Genomic DNA, 19,572 nt, shown 5'->3' with positions numbered 1-19,572 from the left:
GGTCTCCTGGTCCTTGATCTCCTCCAACTCTTCTGAGCTCCTTTTCTGATATTATATTCTAAGTTTCTAGGCTGGGATTGTCAAAAGACCCTAATGGAGTGAGGTCCCCAAATCCCACAAATATTCAATGGGGGTTGAGCACCTAACTTCCTCTGGTTCTTTTGAAAATCCTGGCTCTAATTTCCAATTGTTCATACCATTCTGAGAGTTGAGATTCTTTTGTTGTTTAGTGGTTACCATTAAAAAGTCACCACCACATCAAGGTATCTAGCTAGCTTGCTAAATTCTTATACGGCACACACCACTACAAAATCTGACCCTCTCCCAGATATCGACTACTGGAAGACAGCAATCCTCAAGTGGATCTAGATTTCTCCCTCTTCTTTGCAAGGTTCGGGGCAGGGGTGTTTCTCCTCTTCCCCTTTCTATGGTCTCTTTCATTGTGAATGCTGTGGTTGTGGGAAGCTTAGGTTAAAGAAGTTCATCTTGCACTTCATTCTGAAGGCAGCGGAGTCATGTTCATTCTCACCTGAAGCAGGGAGTTTCAGAGTTCGAGCCAGTTGTCAAGAAAACACTGTTCCCTGACTTCATGAGTTTGACCTTTGGGATTGACACTTTCATTTTTTCTGTTAAATGTAGCACAGCTGGAGCCTGATCCAACAACCACTGATGAGATGAGGAGTCTTTTCATGGACTTCATTGGGTTTTAGATTAGGCCTTTATTTCCTATTTTCAGTATAGGAGAATACTGACGTTTATCAGATGCCATGATGCAGTAAATGTTAGCTTTTTAATGGTAACCCTTGTAGTTCAATCCTTAGTCTGATCCAAATCTACAAATTCTGTCATACATAGTGTGTAGTATCTAGAATAGTTACTGTACATAACACAGTACATTAGATATGACTATAAATCATAATTAGCAAGATATTGTAAAATGGACAGAAATTGTCAGAAAAGAAAAGTTAATAGCGATCTTTTCACCTATAGAAATCTGTCTCTTTTTTATTTGGTTTTATAACATGTGTAGTATAGTGCCTTATTTGTTCTGAAACTGTTTACAGAGTCAACAGACGTATAGCCAGCATACTGAGCCGCTAAAATAGTTCACAAATTAAAACAGATCTTTCCAGAAGTATTGACTGCTTTTCTAACAAGATTTTATTACTTATTTTTAAACACATTTTTAACATAGACAGAGTATGTTACAAAACTATTATTTTTCCCCATAGGTGCAGTAATTATGCCATATACAGATAAGCAAATATGCATCCCTCCAGAACTGCCAGAACTGCTGAAACAGTTTACAAAGTCTGCTATTCGAACCCAGCCTCCAGATCTGCTCCAATGGGCGTCTGAGTATGTTCATTTTTTCCTAACACTTAAAAAAATCAAACCCTAGTTATAAAAGATTTATGCCTGCCACCATGGAAAAGTTAATCACTTCACTGGATCTACCCACTGAAGTCAACTTCAGTGGATGTATTCATTGGAGCTACACTGATTTACACCAGCTGAAGATCTGATCGTTGGTGCACAATAGCTTTTGAGATCTACTGAGCATCTGGCAACACTGTGAAGTCAATGTGATTTGCAGGTCCTCATTTCCTCTCCAGATTTGGCTTGTATTGTGCTCCAAAGTTAATATTTGTGAGAGACCCACACTTACCTTCTCTTTGTCCCCACTACGGCTGGATATCTGGTATTTTAAATGTCTCTACAGCTGGCACACTATTAATTTAATCTAGTCAAAGGTTGAGATGTTGGTGATCATTGTATGTTCCCAGATGTACAGTTGCCACTTTGAATTGAGACTGTTTAAAATGAAATTCCTCTGAAGAGTGAGCTCCCAGCTAAATGCAGCACTTTAATAAATTATGGACCTTTTAGAAACACTGGTCTATAACACTCAAAACTCTTCAGCATCCAGGGGCAATGAGAGTAAGGCGTATATCACAAGTGCATACATCTATGGTGCTAGTTCATTTTTTAAAAATGGGTTCTATGCTAATCTGGTATAAATCAGCATACCTCCATTTAAATCGATGTATCTATACTGATTTGCACCATGTCAGGATATGGCCTCATATCTTTGCAATCCATCCTCCCTTTTCTTTAGCATGGAACAACTCTCCAGTGACCACTAAATTAGTGGGTGGCCTGATTGGACGTGCCCCCAGAACAGCAGAAAGGATAAATTGTTAGTAAATCCAATAGATTACAAGGTGGGGGGTTTTTGGTTTCATTGTTTTGTTTTTAAACAGGAATGTTCAGCACTGCAGCAATCCCAAACTATGTGTTAAATTTTATTTTCCTTTTTCAAGTTTAAATGCTGTGGGGACTGAAATACTCCACTAGGAGTTTTTCCCAGGGTAATTCAGTGCATCGAGTGGCACAAGTGTTTAAATCAATTTGACATGTAATTTGTCTAATGAACATGCCTATCCTGAAATGTCAACTCCCTCAGCTGATATTGACATATGTGGATGATAGGTTAAAGCAGGGGTAGGCAACCTATGGTACACATGCTAAAGGTGGCACGCGAGCTGATTTTCAGTGGCACTCACAGTGCCCGGGTCCTGGCCACTGGTCCGGGGGGCTCTGCATTTTAATTTAATTTTAAATGAAGCTTCTTAGACATTTTAAAAACCTTATTTACTTTACATATTACTAAACTATTGTTGTGTAACCCCTTTGGGGTTTAGAGAGCATGGCCCTTTAAATCTTTTTCCTAAGGGGGAGGGGGAGAGTGAGAAAAAAGGAGGGAAACTCCAGGGGGCAGCGCTGGAGCTCCGAGGAGAGGGAGAGGCAGCTTGCAGGCCCTGAAAAAGGGAAGCAGCAGAGAACCTGCCCGAGGCCTGAGACGGACAGGGCCGATCGGGGACACCCCAGGACAGGAGCCAGGAGGAGCACTGTGCCAGGGAGGAATTGCCGAGAAGGACAGGCCGGAGCTGGACGCAGTATCACTGCTGCCCAGAGCTGCATGGGGCTGTGAGTACTGGGGCTTCTGACTCTGCATTGGGAACAAGGAGGGAGGCTGTAGCTAGTTAAGTGGGGAGGTGGTCGCTCTGTGTGGCTTTGCAGAGAGCGGCAGAAGAGGGCACCGGAGGGGTTTGTTGGGGGAAAGTTCACTGGCGCCGAAGACGACCAGGAGCACCCAAGACTCACCACTGGACTGGAACTTTGCTCAGGACTCGTGAACTCTGTGTGCAGACACATTGCTCAGTGTCTGCCCTTCCAGACTCTGCTACCACGGGGGGGCCTGTGGGGCCTTGGTTTTAATGCAGCCCTGTTTTACTGCTCCCCCTATATTTCCCCTTGTTGTTTTTCTCCTCTCATCCTCTGTAAATAAATATTTCCCTTGTTATATCCACTGTACTTTTCCTGTGGGGGTGTGTGTTCGTTCACTCTGGGGGGTTTGGAACAGGTGCCCCTGGGGTGGAAGGGATTTCTCCTGCTGCATTCCTGCGCACGCCATCTCTTGGCCAGAGCTGCCTGCAGAGCAGACTCCATCTTGGCCACGAGGGCGCTAAAGTTACACTTGGTGGCCCATACGGGGACTTTGCAGTACACACACACCCCCACAGGAAAAGTACAGTGGATACAACAAGGGAGACATTTATTTACAGAGGATGAGAGGAGAAAAACAACAAGGGGAAATATAGGGGGAGCAGTAAAACAGGGCTGCATTCAAACCAAGGCCCCACAGGCCCAGTGGTAGCGCAGTCTGGAAGGGCAGACACTGAGCAATGTGTCTGCACACAGAGTTCAGGAGTCCTGAGCAAAGTTCCAGTCCAGGGGTGAGTCTTGGGTGCTCCTGGTCGTCTTCGGCGCCAGTGAACTTTCCCCCAACAAACCCCTCCGGTGCCCTCTTCTGCCGCTCTCTGCAAAGCCAGACAGAGCGACCACCTCCCCACTTAACTACCTAGCAACCTCCCTCCTTGTTCCCAATGCAGAGTCAGAAGCCCCAGTACTCACAGCTCCATGCAGCTCTGGGCAGCAGTGATACTGGGTCCAGCTCCGGCCTGTCCTTCTCGGCAATTCCTCCCTGGCACAGTGCTCCTCCTGGCTCCTGTCCTGGGGTGTCCCCGATCGGCCCTGTCCGTCTCAGGCCTCGGGCAGGTTCTCTGCTGCTTCCCTTTTCCAGGGCCTGCAGGCTGCCTTCCCCTCTCCTTGGAGCTCCAGCGCTGCCCCCTGGAGTTTCCCTCTTTTTTTCTCACTCTCCCCCTCCCCCTTAGGAAAAAGATTTAAAGGGCCATGCTCTCTAAACCCCAAAGGGGTTACAGTTGTATATTATAGATTTATAGAAAGAGACCTTCTAAAAATGTTAAAATGTTTTACTGGCACGCGAAACCTTAAATTAGAGTGAATAAATGAAGACTCGGCACACCACTTCTGAAAGGTTGCCGACCCCTGGGTTAAAGAGTTAACTTTATCTAAGTAAAAAAAGAAGCTAATTACACTTGATAAATAGACTGAACCATAAGATGTTATTTCTTTATTTTTAAAATAATATTCCTGTTGTCTTTCACCTCGCTCAGTATAAGTTTAATGTATTATAGCAGGGGTGCCTAGCCTACCGCCCACGGGCCGTACATAGTCCAGCAGAAGGCCCACGGCCTACTTCAACACAATATACTAATGGCCAATTCGTTTACATTTTGTCGTTATGTTTGCATTGTTTTAGTTTACACAAGTGTGTAAATAGGTTGTTTCCATGAACAGTATCGTCTATCTAAATACATACAAAACAAGATGAAATTAAAATATAAATCAATACTGGTCACTTTAAATCTTATTAATATACGTAGGTTGTGCTTAGGCTTATGTGACCCACCTGTGTAATAAGGTTGGGTTCCACTGTATTATAGCTAAAGCTGGTCTGTATTGTTTCCAGAATACTAGTTTCCTTTGGCGCAACAATAAAGCACTTTGAATGTAGTGCTGTTCATTATTAAAGAGAAAAAGATTTATACTGGATGACCATTAATATTTTATTAGGAGGAAAGTTCTCTTTTATTGTAACATATTTGCTTCTATTTGATAATATCACAGACTTGTCCTAAAATTTGTGAGAAAATGTATGGTTTCTTTAAAAGATGATTTTCATTTAACGACCCTAATTCAGGAAAGCACTCTTATTCATGAAGTGCTCTTAAGTATATGCTAACATACTTTCCTGAATAGGAATGGAATTACGCTTGTGCTTTAATGCTTTCCTGAATCAGGGCCAAAAATTTGATGTCCAAAGAAAAGAGCACTATGGGCTGAATAAAAAGACCATTGAAGTCAATGGAAAAACTCCACTGACTACAACGGGAGATGATTCAGGCCTTAAAAATACCATTTATGTGCAGGAATGAAAGGAAAGTTGTTTGATAGCACAGTACTTTCCTGATTAAAAGCAGTGCTACTTAAACAGAAGCCGCTGCATCAGATAGTTGAAATGCAATTGTCTTCTATTTAGTAAGCATAAATCATATGAACCATTATGTTTAATATCTGCTTCTGTTAAAAGCATTTAGAAAGCAAGCATCTATCTGTCTTTCTCCATCTAGTTACTTTAGTGCCGTGGCCCGTGGTGATACACCTCCAGTAAGAGAGCGATCGGAAAGGGTACCTTTGTCAAACTGGGCAGAACTCACTCCAGAGCTCTTAAAGGTCTTACACCAACGAGTAAGAAACATCTCATTTACTTTCTAGGGCAAATATATAGAGACAGAACATTTACATCCATATGCTATTTTGCTTCCTTAATGTTACTGATACTACATTTTCAGGCTGAGAAAATGTATTTGCTTTCAATGTTATGTCCGCAAATACTCTTGTCAATGAATGCAAGTAAAATGTGTATGGCGAATACTAATATATTAGCTGGTATCTTTGAAAAAAAATCACAGGTTTCTACCAATGAAGAACTGAGCAATAAGACCTTTAAAAATGTGACTCCTTGGCTAGATGCAACAGTATAAAATAGAATTTTCCTTGAATTGTACTCCCTTTGGTCCTGATTGGGCAACCTTTCTTCAATTTGGTGAACACTTACTCACACAAGTAATGCCACGGTACGCAATGGGATTATTTGCATAAGTATTCATCAACACTAAAGGTTGCGCATTCAGGCTATATGTTCGTAAAATTGAAGTCCTGCAAGATGTAACAGAAATAATTTATTTCCTTAACTCACGCTGTTAATTATATCGAAATTTACAGTCTGGAATCATAACTGTCCTAAGTCTTCATTTCTATTTTCTATATGGATCAAATCTACAATGAGCTTTCTTAACCCTGCCTGCAAAACGTATGTGTCAGACATCCAGTTGCTCCTAAAGGCTGACATCATCAGCTCTTCCCATAAATCCAATTCAAAGTCAGCCCAGACCATTTCAAAAGCAAAAGTCTAGTAAAGTGTCCCAGCTGGGCATCCTGCTCTGTTAGTGTAGATTCAGTATGGCAAGGCCTGAAGCTGAACTTCAGCACCCTCAGAGTGTCCATTGTGTCAAATACTCTGACATCAACACAGTTGTTATTTTGACATAGCACCCTGGTGGTACTTACCACTGACCCAAAAGACTTTACCTCATGCCAAGCATAGTTCAAGGACTTTGTTAGGAGCCCATTCTGTTCTTTACATCTCTTCTGCTCTGTATTTGTTGGAGAAAATGTTCAAGCCCCTCAATGACTCTCCAGATTTCATAGTTAAAAAGGGTGGGGATGTTTGGGCTAATGAGATTTCAGTTTAAACTGGGAATGAAAGGAAAATGTATTTCTTTACCCGTGATGCATATTATTATGTATTTCTTTCCAGGTGAGTGGCAGACTGATAATCCATGTAGATGAACTGGCCCACATGTGGAAGGTGCTGAATCTCCCAACAGACTTATTTGAGAGTGTTATGAATGTTGGTCGTTTTACCGAAGAAATTGAATGGCTTAAGTTTTTAGCCCTTGCATGTAGCTCTCTTGGAGTTGTAAGTTTATCTACACTTTTTCCATTCACGTTTTTATATTCTTTACATAGCTGATCTTGATTTAGTGTTGCGATTGGAGGTTGAGCAATTGGCTATTTTACCCATGTCATGGACCAAACACACCTCCTGGCTTTGAGTTCAGCACACACCGTTCCTTATGGGATGAGGGAGTTATTTTGACAATCTGCCCTCAGAGGTCAAGGAACCAGAGCATTTATAGAAGGCTCTGCAAGAGAGTATTGCTCCTCCAACTGATCAATGTCATCGTAGGCTTTTATAACAGGATTTATTTTCTCTACCACTAATATAGTGGTACCTGGATCATCTTTCACAACTTCATTATAACAGGTCACATTGTTTTGCAGATGATTTGCAACAATAGGGGAAGACAGCTAGAGGCACAGCGGCAGAGTTATAGACTTTATCTGATTGTATCAAAGATTTTTCTAGACACGTATGCCATAACTATGAGGGAAGGCAAAAAGAGGTTGTCTCCACCATAGCATCCACAATATTTTAGTCAATAGATTTGCTTTGGTTTATTCTGGCTCTCTGCACTGTGAGTCTAAATTCCTCCCAGTATGAGGAAATGTATAGTTCTTTTAAGAGAAAAATTATGCACATTTGGACCAAATTCTCTGCTTCCATGGAGGAAGAACATCTTGTCACTCCACATAAATTTCACCTGTTGGTGCTGACTGAGATTCTAGAAGTGTTGGAGGGAACTTGGTGCCACATCCTATGTTCTAGATTCACATCTTTCCTATCTGGTGAAGACCAGAGGGGAGATATTAGGTCAAATGCTGATGGAGATTAGCAATCCCTGCCTTAAGGAGGTCAAGCTGCCACCTTCTCTCATGGCCTCAAGAAGCCATCATTTAATTTTGACAATCTAGTTGACTGCCATCTTGTATCTAGTCTTCCTTTTGTGCTTAAGACTATTCAAAATGTTGTGGGAACTATCATAGTATCTAGATACTTCAGATTTCTATGATTCTTGTTAGCTTGGATACTGTCACTTTCTTCAGCAAGGAAACTACATTGACTGATGATTTTCTCTAGTGATGGATGAAAATCAAGTAACTATGCTGATATCATTAGATCTATCAGCTGTTTTCTATATTGTAGATCACACGGTGTTATTGACTCACCTGTAGGTCCCAGGGAGTGTAGACAGGGTTCTTCTTTTTTCTCAGTGAGATTCCCATGGTGTAGTGTCAGGCAATCACTCATATTCCCTGAGGGTGCTTTTATGTGGGATACTGCAAAGCTCCATTTTGTTCCTACACCTATTAAAGTTTTAGGAGGCCATTAGGAAGGTTAGCAGGAAGCCATTGGTTATGGGGCCTTCAATATGGAATCATAGAATATCAGGGTTGGAAGGGACCTCAGGAGGTCATCTAGTCCAACCCCCTGCTCAATGCAGGCCCAATCCCAGACAGATTTTTGCCCCAGATCCCTAAATGGCCCCCTGAAGGATTGTATTCACAACCCTGGGTTTAGCAGGCCAATGCTCATATGCTGATTTCCCCAGCTTTATGGTGCAGTTGAAAGCCTTAACTTGGCTGAGATTGGAGCATGGATGTGAGCGAGTTGGCTGAGTCTCAATCCAAAGAAAATAGATGTGATGTTGGTGAGTTTGGCATGAAACTGGAAGATATGGTGATGTTTATATCTGCCCCTGTGACTGAGTGTTTGTCCACCATTTTTCACCCAATTTCAAAATTTGGAAGTCTAGCTAGATTCCCAGCTATAGCTGGATAATTAGGTATCAACAGCAGCCAGGGTAGTTGTCTTTCATTTGTGACTGGCCAGAAAGTTGTAACCCCTTCTCTCTAATTCAGAACTCACTTCCATGACTAATGATTTTGCCACCCCAAGATTAGATTTGATTACTGTAACATGCTCTACATGGGACTGTGTATTCAATACATTTTAATTAAGCTGGTGCTGAATGAGGCAGCCTGCTTGTTAAGTGGGGTATTTCACTGCAAGCACATTGCAGTAGTACTTTGTCATCTGCACTGGTTGCATGGGGATTTCAGAGTGGCGTTTAAGGTGATCGTTTTGATCTATAAAACCCTACATGTCCTGGGACCTGCCTACTTGAGAGACCATCTGTCTCCCCCTACAATACTGCCACAGTTGACCTTAATGGAGGTGATCTGTTTGGTCTGTAACCCTCCTGGTTAAGAAGTGTTAGGAAGTGTTCCCCATGAGAGCCCCTTGACTTTGGAATTCATTTTCCTGCTGTGTCTGAAATAGCCCGATTCTGTTGTCCTTCAGTGTATGCTCCAAAACTCATCATTTTAATGAGGCTTTAGGATAAGGGTTAATTCATGCAGGTTGATATCATGGTGTGGAAGGGGTTTCTTTAATGTCTTTGCTGTAATAGTTTAGATTCTTGTGTTTGTTATATGATGGGGTTTCCTGCTGGATTTGTTATGATGTGCATTTTGGGAAAATGTCAGGGGCTCTTAGGACCTAGGATAGGTGCCCTTTTAGATTCTTATAATTTGAAAGAGGCATTAATAAGTGTACATTTTTATTAACATTTATATTCTCAACATAGCTGCAATGGCTTAATGGGGTAGCGGAACATGTTGTGCTCTGTAACCAAGTGGTTGCATGTTCAAATCCTATCTGATCTATTGCAGAGGAGGTGAATGTATTCTCTAAGGCAAGCTTTTTAAAAAAACATTGAGGGTAGTTAGCCATTGGAACAATATATCTAGGCATGTGGTGGATTCTCCATCACTTGCAATCTTTAACTCAAGATTAGATACATTTCTAAAAGATATGCTATAGCTCAAACAGAAGTTATGGACTTGAAGCAGAAGTTCTAGGATGATCTTCTATGGCTTATAGTTAGCAGGTCAGACTAGATTATCATAATGGTCCCTCGTGGCTTTAAAATGTATTAATCTGCTCCTGAAACAATAAATATAACTCATTTTAAACACTGTGTTAACTAAACCTTTACAAGTTTTACATCAGTGGTGCTTTTGTTCAATATGATCAGTCAGTATCACTAGCAACATTTGCTTCATAGTAAATCTTGAAAATCATTCCATTTAGAGATAATTGTATTTAGAAATCCTATTTTCTGTATTTCACTTCTCTTTTGTTTCATTAGGGACATTTGTATGAAAATGGGATATTTGTGCTTAGGCATTCATCTCTTCCTTCAGTTTATTCCTCAATTCAAGTCATAATATTCTAATTTTGACAGACTTAGGGTTTGTGCAGATAATTTTGATGTCACAGAAAATTTTGACTTCAGGTGAGCAACAAACAGTTGGAGTCAATGAAGTCCTAGACAATAAAGCTCCTGTTTTTATGCAAATGCCCCTACTAGTGAGAAACATTCACATCAGCAGAATTGTCTCTAAGTAAAAAGTTTTCCATGAGGTGCCAGTGATACTTCCATGAATCCAATTAACAAAATACATGTGCATTAGTTTATTTCAAAGAAATAATGAGGGACCCTTTGTCAGTCTTAGAATAAGCATAGGGCTGGTCATTGTACAATCAGTTGGCTCCATCTTGTGGGATTCAGGAGTCTTGCAACCTTCTGTGCAATGTATAATATTAATCCACTAACTGTGGGGGGGGGGGAGGAGAGGAAACTATATTGCTAAAACTGTCAGCAGTGCATAAAGTTCAAAACATTGTGGCCCTTAATGATGCTGTCCTACAAATTAGATAATTCTATAAGATTAATGATCCCTAAACTGCTTCATATAGTCCTAGTGAACACTCCTGCTAGCATCAGTGGGAACTAAAGGTGGCATTTTATTGACTTTAATGAGATCAGAATTAGGCCACACTTTTAGAAAAAAACTCTAGTTGCATATTAGAATATCAGGATCAACCATTTGTATGCTTCCATATTCAACAAAAGGCTTTAACTGATAATCCTTCTTTATAGGATAATGATTGCGCCCATTTACTGCCTCCTGAGCACCCCCTCATGACTAGGGTTGCCTCTTTGGCCAGTCCACCTCTATTTTCCCCTTCATCTGGACCCTGTAAGAACTCAGTCTCCAGTAACCGTCTAAGCTCAAACTCTAATTCACTCTCCTGCAGTTCTCCTCAGGTTGGCACTAGAGTTTGTCAAATACAGAACTCAAAAGTCCAAAACCAAACAACGTGTGTCAGTTCAACTTCCCTTCTTAAACGCCCACTCACAGGCTTTATCTGGCTAGTGCTCTACAGGAACTAAACTTGTTCTTCATAGCTGCTCTTTCCGCCTTCTCCACATAAACTCCTCTTTTCTGAATACTGCCAGACCTCCTGGCCAGGGCCGGCTCCAGGCACCAGACGAGGAAGCACATGCTTGGGGTGGCACATTCTAAGGGGCGGCATTCCGGCCATTCTTTGGGCGGCACAATCTGGCCTCCCCCCCCCCTTTTTTTTTTGGCGCACTTAGGGCAGCAAAAAAGCTAGAGCCAGCCCTGCTCCTGGCTCTAGCAATCTCAGCTACTCTCTCTCTTAGCCACACCCCTCCCTGCAGCTTCCTGTTGCCCTTTATATTTGAATCACCAGATTCCTCACAGGTGGGGCTCATCTTGTAAGCAGGCTAGCTTAGCCCCAAGCACTCCAGACCATGGGCAAGCCATCCTGTTACAATAATATATCAGGGCCCTCAACATTTAAGGTTCACAACCATCCCAGCGTCACCAGAGCTCTCTTGATCTCAAGGATGCTTCACATCCCTTCATGATTACGGTTAATATTTTTACAGCATTCAAAAAGTGAGTTAGGTGCTTTTCAGAAATACTTATTAAAAGTCAAGATTCCTGGCCAGGAGAGCTTGAAATATAGTTTTATATATATCAGACCTTTACATTCAAGGTGAGTTTTTACAAATGATGAATTCTAGAAGGTTATGGTTAGTGTCTGGCACACAATGGAAAACACTGGTGCATCAAATTAAGTCCATCATCCGTTATACAACTGAACCTCTCTTCATCAGAAGTTTAGGTGCACACAGAATGCAGGGTGGGACTCCCCAATGTGCAAGGCAGTCACTGTAAAAACAGTACCAACCAACCAGGCATGCTTTACACTGTATGAATGGCGTGATCTAATATCTATTGTGAGAGAGAATCCACTACAATCCTCAGTAAGTTATTCCAATTTTTAGTTTCCATCACTGTAAAATCTGCACTTTATTTCTAGTCTGAATTTGTCTAGCTTCAACTTCCAGCCATTGGATCCGGATATACCTTTGTCTCCTAAATCGAAGAGTCCTCTATTATCAGATTTCTGTTCTCCATGTAGGTACTCATAGGCTGTGATCAAGTCAACCCTCAACCTTCTCTTTGTTAAGCTAAATAGATTGATCTCCTTGAATCTTTTTCTAAAAGACATGTTTTCCAGTCCTTTAATTATTCTCATGGGTCTTCTCTGAAACCTTTCCAATTTTTCCATCATCCTTCCTGAAGTGTGGGCACCAGGGCCAAACACAGAAGTAAGGCAATCTCCTTATCCCTGTTTATACACCCAAGAATCATTTGCCCTTTTAGGCACAATATCACGCTTGGAACTCATGTTCAGCTAAATGTCCACCCTGACCCCCAAAACTTTGTCAGAGTCACTGCTTCCCAGGATACAGTCCTCCCCCCCCCATCCTGTAAACATTTGGTCACATTGAAACACATTGTTTGCTGGCACCCAGCTTACCAAGTGATCCAGATAACCCTGTGTCAATGAACTATCCTCTTCATTATTTACCACTCCCCAATCTTTGTCATCTGCAAACTTTATCAGTAATTATTTTGTTTTCTTCCAAGTTATTGATAAAACTGCTAAATAGCATAGCATCAAGAACCAATCTCTGCAGGACTCCTGTAGAAACACACCAGCTTAATGATGATCCCCTGTTTACAATTACATTTTGAAACCTATCACTTTGTTAGTTTTTAATCCATTTAATGCATACCATTGTTGATTTTGTATTCTTCTAGTTTCTTAATTAAAATGTCATGCAGTACCAAGTCAAGCACCTTACAGAAGTCTAAGTATATCACATCAATACTCTTACCTTTATCAACCAAGCTTGTACTCTAAAAAAAAAAAAATAGATTAGTCTGACAGGTCTATTTTCCATAACACCATCATATTCTTTAACCCCTTGTAAATTGAGTCCTATATCAGCCATTCCATTATTTTGCCAGAGATCAATATCAGGCTGACAGGCCTATAATTAACTGGATCATCCCATTTGCTTGTTTAAATATTGGCACAACATTAGCTTTCTTCCAGTGCTCTGGAACTTTCCCACTGTTCCAAGACTTATTGAAAATCAACAGTAATGGTCCAATGAGCTCCTTGGACAACTTTTTAAATCAGCAGGCCCAGCTAACTTGCATCCAGGAGTTTTAAAAAATATTTCACTTTAATAGTTGCTATTTAACATCCTCCTTAGTTACTGTTGGAATGGAAAGTATTTAATTGTCCTATGATATGAATACATCATTTTTTTCCTCCCCAAACACAGAACAGAAATATTTATTAAACACTTCTGCCTTTTCTGCATTATTATTGGCAATTCTACTATTCCCATGTAATAATGCACCAGTACTGTTTTTAGGATTCCTTTTCTTCCTAATATACTTAAACTCCTTCTTGTCCATAACTTTGCTGGCCATAGATTTTGCCTTGTGTCCTTTTGCTTCCCTTATCAATTTATTTAAACTCCTAGCTTCCAATTTATATTCACTGCTATTAGTCTCCTCTTTATCTCATTTGTTATATATTTTTATAGCTGCTGTCACTTCCTCTCTAAACCAGGCAGGTTTTTTAACCACCATAACCTTCCTCCTCACTTGTGGCTTTTTGTACATCTAGTAAAATCTTCTTGAACAGTTTCAAGTTATCATACACAATTTTAGTTTAAACTCTTTCTCCCAACTGATTTGTCTCTTAATTGTTTTCAGTTTTGTGAAATTGGTTCTTGTAAAAATAATAAGTACATATATTATTGGTTTGGAAGTTATTGTGCTTACACATAACAAATATAGCCAAGTCATGATCGCTTACACCTAAGCATCCTCTGATTTTTATGTCTGTGATCAATTCCTCTTCATCTGTCAAGAGGTGGTCTAATATAAATTGCCCCATGTTGGATGCAACAATTTTTGAGTTAGGAAATGGCCATCTATAATTTTTATAAATTCCAAGGATATTTTAGTACTGGTGGCATGAGACCTCCAGCATGTGTCACTCAGATTGAAGTCTTTCATGATTATGCAGCTTTTTTCCTGTCTTATAGATAATTGCCTAAAGAGCTGGTCATCCTGTTTTCTAGTGTGATTTGGTGGCTTGCAGCTCTGCTTCTATTGTTCCTAGTTCCTTCCTTTTGTTAGTTTGTTTCCTGTACTTTCCTAAGCAAAAGAATTTTGTTTCACCTTAGCTGATGACAGCACTCATAAAAAGGTTAGGTCTCAGCTCCCCAGAGTATACCATCCTAAGCAACTCTTAGTTCTTCTTGTTATTTACACATTTCAGATCTTGTAGACAGTTTTTATTTGTTGTACCAGTCTGTCATCTGATATTGTAAACTTTTTGCCACAGAAACCATCCTTTTGTTATGTTTATATACTACCCACCTGTAATGGGGTCACACTCACCTCTCGCAAGTGCCCTCTGGCCCAGTGCATATGCTTACATTCTCTCTCTCTTTGTGGTGGGTCTTCGGTGACTCAGCCCTCTGGCCAAGTTACACACAGTCTGTGTGATAAAAGACAAGCATAACCCCTTCTGGGGTACAAGCCCAACAGGGATCTCTCTCAGTGCCCTCTGTAATGTCTCCCACCAGTTGTCCATGCTCCAGGATAGAGTAGTGCCCCAGGGCTCCCTCCCTGGCGACATTTTCACCCTCTTAGGGCCTTTCCGTCCACAACTCTCCAGCTGGGCTGTTGTAGTTCATTTCCCCCCTCTGGGGTGCCTCAGTGTCCAGGCCACTTTCCCTGGTGGTTAATGGGGATGGGAAGGACCCAGGCCCATCCACTACTCCAGGTCTCAACCCAGGGACCCTGTAGATAGCAACTGTCCACTGTGTCCCTTTATCTAAGTCCCACTGCTGTTCTAATTCCCGAGGCCACTTCCTCGCAGTCCTGTGCCATCTTCACTCTTACCTCAGGCCCTTGTCCTGATGGAGTCCCCACAACCCACTCAGGGCTCCTTCTCACTCTCCCCAGCTTCTGGCAGCACTACCTCATCCAAGGTACTGCAGATCCCTCAGCCAGCCACACACCATCCACTCTCCTTCAGCTCTAGCAAGGAACTGCCCCTACTCTGTCCCTGCAGCTCTTTTTATACTAGTCTGCTGGGCCCTGATTGGCTGCTTCCCACACAGCTGCTCTAGGCAGCTTGGAGGATGGCTCTACTGCCCTTTTCTGGGGTGGGTGTGGCAGGGCCAAAAGGCCGCCAGCAGGGGGCCTCAGGGCCTAGTCCACCCAATCACATCGCTCAATGGTGTTGAGATCTCAACAACACCACAACAAATAATTATAATAATATATTTCATTACTCATAACGTACCCAGCTTTTACATAATTTCTTCTTTGAGTCTTTTCTTATAAATTAATTCCTCCAACCCTTAAATAATTTTTGTTGCTATTCTCTGAATTCCCTCCAATTTTTCAACCTCTTTCTGGTATTGAGAAGTATACAGTGTTGCAGGCGCAATCCCACCTGAATCATAAACTGCACAGTAGAATTGTTATTCCTGTAGTCTATGACATGATTTCTCTACATATGAAAACCACATTCACAGTGGAGTATTTTGTGACACTATATCCATTGCTGTTCACCATCACCACTTTGTCATTACTGTGCTCTAGATTTGTCCTTCCCATTGAATAGCTGAGTTCCCACCTCACAAAATATATTAGTTTGCATTTTTCCGGGATGAATTTTATTTTATTATTTCCCTACTGATAACTTTTCAGGTCCCTTTATATTAGTTGACTTTAATGGGAATTTTGCTTGAGTCCGGATTATAGAATTAGATCTTGTTTGCAATACCTCCCACGTTCGCACTAGACTTTGACATGCATAATAAATGCTCCCACACAGGGGAGTAAGAGGGCGTTTGAAAACCTCTTACACCCCCTTAACTGGTTAACCAGATCTTAAATTGAAGTGCACGGGTGCATAATCTATGCCCATTTACTCTTCCATAGGGCAGGTTTGGATGGAGGGGCTGGTAATTGGCAAAGCCTTAACTCCATTCCCTAATGCACCAGCCAGCACAGAGAGTGTCAAAATTTGCTGCTGGTATAGGCCAAAAGAAAAGTGCTGCCCAGCGAGAGTAATGAGAAAAAAGAGAGGGAAAGGCTCAATGCCTCTTAGAGCTATTCCTGAAATGCAACTGCTCAATAATCAGCCCTCACACAAGCCTGGGCCTAAAGACAGAATCTAGCCCTCAGTATCACCTGCAAAATAAATGTACTATTTATAATATGAATAATGTCACATTTCTAATAGTACTATTCATCAAACAACCTCCAAGTACTTATCTCATCTTCCAGACCATTAATAAAGGTGTTAAATAAAATAAAGCCTTAATCCAGCTCCTGGAGATCCCAGCAGACCTCTCCTTTTATTCATTACATTGCCATTTATCATTCAATCCTTTATTTATGGCTTTTGAGACAGATTTTTTGTCTATATGACAGTGTTTCTCTCCATACCAAGAAAAGTAGGCCTCTAGTCTCTTCATTGATAGTGCCAAAAGTGAGGCTCACTTATTTTATTCTCTTTTCCCAATAGACTATTGCAAAAACACTGAAGATTATATGTGAGGTTTTATCCAGCGATTATGACAGTGGACCCCCACGTATTCCTTTTAGCACTTTCCAGTTTCTCTACACATACATTGCTGAAGTGGACGGGGAGATTTCAGCATCTCATGTCAGCCGAATGCTGAATTACATTGAACAGGAGGTGTAAGTACATCTCTGTCAAATGTCAACCATAGTTAAAGGTTCCTTCATTAGAGGCATGTATTTATGCTGTAGCTATTAAACTGCAGGAAGGATGGAGGAACAAACGAGGAAGGGAGACAGTAGAAAAGAGAGGCAGAAGGTAGAGAGAGCAAAACAGACTAGGAAGAAGTGAAAATAGTAGCAGTCATAGGGAAAGAATTGTTAAAATAAGGGAGTGAAAGGTAATTATGAGGGAGCAATAAAGGCCAATAATAATGGGGGAGGAAGAGACAAGAAAAAGGAGGAATCATTATTATTCATTGTATAGCACCAAAAGGTGTGCTAAATGCTTCAAAGGAGACAAAGAAAGATGTCCTGGCACCAAATTCTTTCAGTCCAAAGAAAAGCACAGAGTTCAAGTGGCAGAGTCCTAAGGATTATTACCATTTATTATTTATATAGCACTAGACAAGTAACAAGCTCCTGCCCCAGACAGCTTACACTCTAAGGGGCAGATCCTCAGCTAGAAAAAACGGCATAGCTCCACTGATTTCAAAGAAGTTTTGACAATTTATACCAGGTGAGACTCTGCCCCTAAAGTTACAACAGTGCAATATAGCTCAATAGAATAAAACAAATATGCCCAGAATGCTGAATGGTCATTATAGTAAATGGTATAACAATATGACAATATAGAGTAAATGCTTCATGTTTTGTTATGTGTATTTTGAAAAAGGGAGGCATCTTGATGTAAATAAATTAAAAACTTGTTCCAAGTGTACAGGATGCTATGGGAAAATTATGATCTGGGATGGATGAAAGAGACAAAGGGTTCAATCCAACTCCAACTAAGGTCAATGCAAATGTTTCCATTGACTTCAACTACAGAAGGAGGAGGGCCAAAGAGCACAGTTTGGAGAGAAGAGAAGTTTGACTACAGCACAGGGAGCAGAGATTGGGTGGAAGAGGGGAAGTTTATAATTAGTATTATGTTTTCTGTTACCTCTATAATGAAAATGCAGGTCTCAATGAATTTAATATATATTTCATTTTTTATGCAGCATTGGACCTGATGGCTTAATCAAGGTGAATGATTTTACCCAGAATCCACGGGTCAGACTGGAATAGTGGCACAGCTTATCAAATACTTTGATAGGAAGATGAAGAAACGTGCTTCAAAATAATGGTTACTATTAGGCCTTTCATTGTCTTTTTTCTTGTGTCTATCAATAAACAATTTGGCCAAGAAGTCAATCAGAAATGTGTGAGTGTGGATTAAGAGAATGTCAGTGCAATAGAACATTGTCACAGGTTAATTATTAGAGCTGGTCAATTTTGCATTTTATTTATTTATTTATTGTGCTGAAAGTTTTCCCTTTGAAAAATACAGTTTTGTTGAAACAAATTTTTCATCGGAATATGTCAATTACAACAAAAACATTTTGCAGAAAATTTCTAAACAAAAATTCTCATTTTGAATTGATGTTTTCAGATGAAAAAATGTTCATTTTGTTTCCATTTAAAATGCCTTTTGGTTTCAGTTTTCAGTTTTAAAAAAAACATACATAACATCTTAATCAAATTAATTCAAAACTTCCCATTGGAAAACCGAAATGTTTTTGACCAAAAATTGAAAGATTTTCATTCAAAATTTCTTGCAGGAAAAAATTCCAGTTTTCCAACCAATGATTGGAAACTAATGATTTTCTGCTGCCAAGTAAAACCACTAAGAACCTTATGGAAAATTATCTTGTATGGTGTTATACTATATCTTATCTAATGTCAGTGCTCCTGACAGAGAGCTAGATCACGCCTGAAAGAGGTGAAGCAGTACCACCACAGTGCAAGCACCAGGCAACATTCTGTCTTTCCTGCACTCCCCAGAAACCCACCCACTATTACACCCTTTGTGGATACAGCTTACTCCATCCAGTGAGATTGGCCCTGCTCCATGGAGTGGGGCCAAAGTGGAGGACAGTGACAAGCTCTACCTCTTCGCCATAACTACTCATCATCTTTAGGGTATTGTGTGCTCCTGACGGACTAAAGAGACCAATCCTTGAGCTCCGCATATAGGAGGGACAGTAATTTTGTGAGGCGTGAGGAAGGCTTCTTCTGTCCTAGCCCTTTTGTGCAAAATGACCACAGAATCTGTCTCTATGTGTCTGATTCTGCTCCTTAAGTTAATTGAAGTTTTGCCATTGGAGCAGGAGCAGGGCCTAAACTATTATTGACCTTCTGTATCCAAACTGACTTACGGAATAAAACTATTGTATATTCAGAAAGCGGCTTAGATACTGAAGTGCAGCTTATTTAAAGGTCTTTTAAAAGTTGGTTTGACTGCTTGAGTGTTTTATTTGTGTTAATTTTATCACTAAAGAACGGTCAGCTACCCACATACTATCTTGGCTAGGATATTCAATATAAAGTATTTTAATTTAAACTGGAAATATACATATATTTTTATTTTAGTACCACCCGCCTTTAAGGTCTCATGCTCCAGCCTAAATCCTTCTGGCCAAAGAGGACTGGACTGGGCCTTCTTATGTCTTTCAATATTATCCCTTATTTGGTCATAGAGGACACTGTTGAGTAAGAAAGAGGCACTTTTCCCCCCCCCCCAGGAGTGATTATACTGGCTTTATAGTACTCAGTTTCTGCCAA

General features: G+C 40.7%; 1 protein-coding gene across 2 annotated transcripts; it reads left to right on the top strand.

The window, feature by feature from the left end:
• The first annotated feature begins 1,243 nt into the window (after positions 1–1,243).
• On the top strand, positions 1,244–18,036 carry LOC112117789 (ropporin-1). 2 transcript variants are annotated; one of them, XM_024215858.2, is made up of 5 exons: positions 1,244–1,359; positions 5,559–5,676; positions 6,809–6,970; positions 16,754–16,929; positions 17,970–18,036. In XM_024215858.2, the coding sequence occupies exons 1-5, from the start codon at positions 1,244–1,246 to the stop codon at positions 18,034–18,036; spliced, it is 639 nt and encodes a 212-aa protein (XP_024071626.1). The 2 variants fall into 2 exon arrangements, with proteins under 2 accessions (XP_024071626.1, XP_026503574.1); XM_026647789.1 differs by lacking the exon at positions 1,244–1,359 and adding an exon at positions 2,984–2,991.
• The last annotated feature ends 1,536 nt before the right edge of the window (positions 18,037–19,572 follow it).

This window comes from Terrapene carolina, unplaced genomic scaffold (assembly GCF_002925995.2).
Source record: "Terrapene carolina triunguis isolate 2854851 unplaced genomic scaffold, T_m_triunguis-2.0 Scaffold62, whole genome shotgun sequence".
NCBI classification, from domain to species: domain Eukaryota; kingdom Metazoa; phylum Chordata; order Testudines; family Emydidae; genus Terrapene; species Terrapene triunguis.
Note: the sequence above shows the minus strand (reverse complement) of the source record. Positions and strands in the feature narration are given on the sequence as shown.